At 64.9% G+C, this 6,048-nt stretch overlaps 1 protein-coding gene across 1 annotated transcript; it reads left to right on the top strand.

Annotated features, from left to right (window-relative positions):
• The first annotated feature begins 1,639 nt into the window (after positions 1-1,639).
• LOC122108791 (basic proline-rich protein-like) lies at positions 1,640-4,784 on the top strand. The gene is made up of 3 exons (XM_042680773.1): positions 1,640-2,161; positions 2,806-2,865; positions 3,645-4,784. Exons 1-3 carry the CDS (start codon positions 1,640-1,642, stop codon positions 4,782-4,784), a joined length of 1,722 nt encoding a protein of 573 aa, XP_042536707.1.
• Positions 4,785-6,048: the final 1,264 nt, after the last annotated feature.

Here is a 6,048-nt window from a genome sequence, read left to right as displayed (position 1 = left end):
CCTGGGTGGTGGTGACCACTCTCTGGCCAAGGCCCTCCTTGGTCTCCAGCCTCCGCCTTCTCTCTGGAGCTCCAGGCAGTGGCTCCCCTCCCCCTGGACTCTGGGCTGGGAACTGCCAGGGTCCTGAGGCGGCCAGCAGGGCCCTCATGACTTGCTCCAAACCCACCGTACCATCTCTCCAGCCTCATGTACAAATCCAGGCCCAACATCCGGGAAGCCCTGCTGCACCCTTCAGCCACACCCAGGTTAGAGTCTGAACAGCAGCCTCCCGAGCAGCCCGAGAGCTGAATTTCTGTCCTCCGTGGACGGCACTAGGGTGGATGTGGAAGCTTCGGGAGGTAAGGACAAGCAGGAGGAAATGGTCTGCCAAGGCTGTTCCTGAGGTGCCCAGAGGGGCTGGTGTGAACTGCTGCTGCCAGGCACAGTGTGAGCCCGCAATGACGGCGTGAGGTGTGATCACAGAGGTGTGAGGTGAGGGTGAACCTGGGCTCACGCAGGGGGAAGGTGGCCTAGGTTCACTCTGAGGAGAATGTGGGCCTGGAATCACCAGAGCTGGTCTTGAGCGTGAGAACCCTCGGAGGTGTGTTTCGCCTCGGTCCCTGGCGCCCTGCCCTCAGCTCGGCCCTTCTAGCCTCAAGCATCTGCTCTGCACCCAGAGGAGGTGAGGCGCTCTCAACACCTTTCCAGCCTGGGTGCCGCTCCAGTGTGCATGCCTTACCGTGAGCACATGCCTGGTGTGCATGCATGTGTTTGTGTGACACAGGCCTTGTATGCATGCCCACATTTGTGTGCACACATGCCTTAGTGTGTGCATGTTTCTGTGCACACATGCCTCATGTGTATGCACACCTTTGTGTGTGCCTGCCTTAATGTGCAAACATGCCTAGTGTGCATGCATGCGTTTGTGTGCACACATGCCTAGTGTGCGTGCACACCTTTGTGTGTGTCTGCCTTAATGTGCATTCATGCCTAGTGTGAATGCATTTTGTGTGCATACATGCCTAGTGTGCATGCATGTTTGTGTGTACACATGCCTAGTGTGTGTGCATGTGTTTGTGTGTACACATGCCTAGTGTGCATGCATATGTTTGTGTGTACACATGCCTAGTGTGTGTGCATGTGTTTGTGTGTAACATGCCTAGTGTGTGCGCACACCTTTGTGTGTGCCTGCTGTAATGTGCACACATGCCTCGTGTGTGTATGTATCCTGGTGTTTGCACGCCTTTGCAGGTGTCTGTGTCGGTGTATGGTGTGTGCACATGTGTTTGTGTGCAGCAAGGCCTGTGAGACCTGGGATGAGCTGCGCTGTCATCTGCAGCCTGTCCTGGGGCGTTGTGCCTCTGTGGCCTTAGCTCTGTGGAGCCTGTCCCTGAGTTCCCCCGAGTTTCCCTGCTGCCCTTGGCAGCTCTCTTTCTAGTTCACTGGCTCATTCTTCACCCACAGACCTATCTGCTGATCAGGAAGAGGTCCAGGGTCATTTCAGTGCTGCAGACTTGGTGATGGACACAAACAGCTGCACTGGACATCACACACACACACACTCACACACACACACACAGCCTGGCTGTGTGGCCCACAGCCCTGGAGTCCACTCTTAGGCTTCTGAGTGAAGAGAGTTTTGCTGAGGGCTGCAGGGCTGATGGGAGTCTGTGGACAGAGGCAGCAAGAGGAGAACCTGGCTGAGGAGCTGTCCCCAGACGCGGTCCCCAGACGCGGTCCCCAGACGCCGTCCCCAGATGCGGTCCCCAGACGCGGTCCCCAGACGTGGTCCCCAGACGCGGTACCCAGATGTGGTCCCCAGACGCCGCCCCAGACGCTGTCCCCAGGTGCCGTCCCCAGACGCGGTCCCCAGACGCGGTCCCCAGACGCGGTCCCCAGACGCTGTCCCCAGACGCCGCCCCAGACGCCGCCCCAGACGCCGCCCCAGACGCCGTCCCCAGACGCCATCCCCAGACGCGGTCCCCAGATGCAGTCCCCAGATGCTGTCCCCAGACACCGTCCCCAGATGTGGTCCCCAGATGCTGTCCCCAGACGCCGCCCCAGACGGTGTCCCCAGACGGTGTCCCCAGACGCCGCCCCAGACGCCGTCCCTAGACGTGGTCCCCAGACGCGCCTTGTCACCCAGGACTCGGGACCCACATGGTCCCTGGAGTACAGTAGGGTGGGATCAGAGAGGTGGGAACAGAGAGGGACACACCAGAGAAAGATACAGAGACGCACAGAGAGACAGTGAGAGACACAGACAGAGAGAGACACAGAGACCAGGAGGCAGAGAGGCAGCTGTGGCCAGGGCCTGAGGTGTTCGCCGATGCCCCTCTCTAACAGTAGTGCCGGTGCTGGTTGTGAGCTTGGGTTTCTCCCTCTGCCTTACTCTCTCGTGGTGGAGGGCTTACCACGGCAGCCTGGGGCAGGCCGGGCTTTGCCACTGAACACTTCCATCAGTAAGGCCGCACTCAGCTGTGGTGGCTTCCAGCTCATCCTGGGAGCGTCCCCGCAGCCTCTTGGCTACATGGTGCTTGCCGGAAGTGTCTCCCTGTCTGCCCACAGGCCTGTCCTCCTCCCTCCTCCATCGTGGTGGTCAGACGCTTGAGGCTCCAACGGCTGTGAGGGCTCCTCGCTGGCTGGGCTGGGCAGGCAGAAACTTCTACCCCTTCTACATCCGCCGTGACCTTGGCGTGCCGTGGTGGGGGGTGGCCCCTCTAGCACCTTATCTGTGTGTCAGTCATGCCATGCCCCTCACCTCCCCAAAGCCAAGAGGCAGGCTCCCCTTTACCTCAACCATAGTGGTCCACGTTTCTTTTCAAGCCTCTGAGCAGAGGGGCCTCGGGTTTCAATGAGCACTTTGACATGATCCAGGGCCCGACTGTAAGCAGGATGGAGGGAGATCTCGCTCTGCCTCCGTTAGGAGGCCCTGTGACCGTGCCGCAGACACCGCCCGCGCAGCTGGGCCCCTTCTCTCCCTGACAAAGCTGACAGTGTTCCAAGAGAGGAATCGGTTGCTCTCAGAACTGTCTAAGCTGAGCAGGATCTCAAGAGAGCCGACCGATGTGGGGATGACCTCTGTCATCCTGGCAGGCACCCACGGATTCCATCAGACAAAGCAGAACTCAGGAAATGGGGCAGATGTGGGCAGGTCGGGGCACGAGGCAGGTGCGTCTGTCGGCCTCACACGGGGGTCACAGCCAGCAAGGTGCAGGATGGAGGCTTTGCTGCCCGCCGTAACTGCCTGCTGTCTCCATGGGCTGAGCTCTGTGGACAGCCGGACAGCCGCCCGGGGCACACGCGCGTGCCTCCCGCCCCGGCTCTGCAAGGCGCACTCGGCAGGGACCAGCTGCCCAGAGCAACTGCTCTCAGATGTGGGCAGCATGTAAATCGGCCGTGCACTCACAGATAAAAAAGGAAACCCAAGCTGCTTTTACGTCTGTTGAAGCAGCCTGCATTTTAAGACTGGGGGCTGCTCGTTGCTCACGGGCCAAGGGTTTTCCCAGGCCGACGGTTTCAGGGGTGGCCTTGAGACAGGCTGACGGTTTCAGGGCTGGCCTTGAGACAGGGAAAGGGCCAACCAGTCCCACTGACCGGCAGCCTGAAGAAGCAGAGAGACCTGGGCAAAGAGAGTGGAATTTAAACCCTGCTGCCTCCCTGAGGGTTACCACCAAGATGATCCACCAGGTCCACGCTTCTGCCCTAAGAGCTCTGCGCAGAGGGATGAGGAACTGGACAAGCAGGTAGGGGCTGCCTTGGCCTCCTGGAATCCGTTCACAGGGCAGCAGCCACCCACACCCTGGGGCCCGCCCACACGAGACCCCGCCCACACGAGACCACGCCCGCTCCCGGGCCCTGCCCACTCCGGGGCCCGCCCACACGAGACCACGCCTACTCCCGGGCCCCGCCCACTCCGGGCCCGCCCACACGAGACCACGCCCACCCCGGGCCCCACCCACACGAGACCACGCCCACACGAGACCCCGCCCACACGAGACCACGCCCACTCCCGGGCCCCCCCCACTCCGGGGCCCGCCCATACGAGACCACGCCCACACGAGACCACGCCCACCCCGGGCCCCACCCACACGAGACCCCGCCCACACGAGACCACGCCCACTCCCGGGCCCCACCCACACGAGACCACGCCCACACGAGACCCCGCCCACATGAGACCACGCCCGCTCCCGGGCCCTGCCCACTCCGGGGCCCGCCCACACGAGACCACGCCCACACGAGACCATGCCCACTCCCGGGCCCCGCCCACTCCGGGCCCGCCCACACGAGACCACGCCCACTCCCGAGCCCCACCCACTCCGGGGCCCGCCCACACGAGACCACGCCCACACGAGACCACGCCCACCCGGGCCCCACCCACACGAGACCACGCCCACACGAGACCCCGCCCACACGAGACCACGCCCGCTCCCGGGCCCCGCCCACTCCGGGGCCCGCCACACGAGACCACGCCCACACGAGACCACGCCCGCTCCCGGGCCCGCCCACACGAGACCACGCCCACTCCCGGGCCCCGCCCACTCCCAGGCCCCGCCCGCACGAGACCACGCCCACACGAGACCACGCCCACTCCCGGCCCCGCCCACTCCGGGGCCCGCCCACACGAGACCACGCCCGCTCCCAGGCCCCGCCCACTCCGGGGCCCGCCCACCCTCGGGCCACTCTCCCCCTGCACATGCCATAGTCGTGTGGTCCCCTGCCAGTCACTGTCCTCGGGGATGAGAGGCAGGGACCCTGAGGCCGCTTTGTCCTCGGCCACCGCCGAGCTCCCGTGCTGGTCCTGAAGACTGGTCGTTCACAGGCTGACCCCTTGGCCCATGAGCTCTGGGGTGGCACGGGAAGAAGGCCCTGTTCCCGTGTGACTGGATGCAGGGCACTCACGCGGAGCGCACCGAGCCTGGCGACAAGACGCTGCCAGCCCTGCTGCCCGTGGCCGGGCTTCATCCCCAGGGAGCGCTGGGCCTGCGTCCTCCCTGCGTGGGCTGGGCGCGTGGTTCTGAGGGCTTTGCCCCTCGAGACCTTGTGGTCTTCCCACAAGAGGCAGCCCTCCACACGGAGCCTGCGTGAGCCCGCGGGGCGCGGGTAAACCGCGGTGCGGGCTGTGCCCTGTCCTGGCGCCGGCCGGAGGTATTTCCAGCTGTGCGGCCACAGCCCCGTGTCTAATGATAGAACCCACTCTTCCTCTCTAGTGGAGGGAGGGCCCTCGCCCCACTCCTGAGAGGTGGCCTCAGCCCACGGGCCTGAGGTGTAGGGGAGGCTCGCATAGACAAGGGGGAGCAGAATGACGACAATCCGGCCCGGGGCGGGGCCCCAGGTGAGGGCGGGGCTGAGCCTGGGGGTGAGGCCGGTGTGGGGAGGCTGTGGGGGCAGCGTGGGGGTGGGGCTGTGTGGGAGGCTGTGGGGGCTGAGTCTGGGGGTGAGGCTGTGTGGGAGGCTGTGGGGGCTGAGCCTGGGGGTGAGGCTGTGTGGGGAGGCTGTGTGGGCTGAGTCTGGGGGTGGGGCTGTGTGGGAGGCTGTGGGGGCTGAGTCTGGGGGTGAGGCTGTGTGGGAGGCTGTGGGGGCTGAGTCTGGGGGTGGGGCTGTGTGGGGAGGCTGTGGGGGCTGAGTCTGGGGGTGGGGCTCTGTGGGAGGCTGTGGAGGCTGAGTCTGAGGGTGGGGCTGTGTGGGAGGCTGTGGAGGCTGAGTCTGGGGGTGAGGCTGTGTGGGGAGGCTGTGGGGGTTGAGTCTGGGGGTGAGGCTGTGTGGGGAGGCTGTGGGGGCTGAGTCTGGGGGTGGGGCTGTGTGGGAGGCTGTGGGGGCAGCGTGGGGGTGGGGCTGTGTGGGAGGCTGTGGGGGCAGCGTGGGGGTGGGGCTGTGTGGGAGGCTGTGGGGGCAGCGTGGGGGTGGGGCTGTGTGGGAGGCTGTGGGGGCAGCGTGGGGGTGGGGCTGTGTGGGGAGGCTGTGGGGGCTGAGTCTGGGGGTGAGGCTGTGTAGGAGGCTGTGGGGGTTGAGTCTGGGGGTGGGGCTGTGTGGGGAGGCTGTGGAGGCTGAGTCTGGGGGTGGGGCTGT

The sequence above is a fragment of the Dipodomys spectabilis genome, unplaced genomic scaffold (assembly GCF_019054845.1).
Source record: "Dipodomys spectabilis isolate Male_0828 unplaced genomic scaffold, ASM1905484v1 ptg000066l, whole genome shotgun sequence".
NCBI lineage: Eukaryota > Metazoa > Chordata > Mammalia > Rodentia > Heteromyidae > Dipodomys > Dipodomys spectabilis.
The sequence above is the reverse complement of the archived record's forward strand: the minus strand, read 5'-3'. Positions and strand labels throughout refer to the sequence as shown.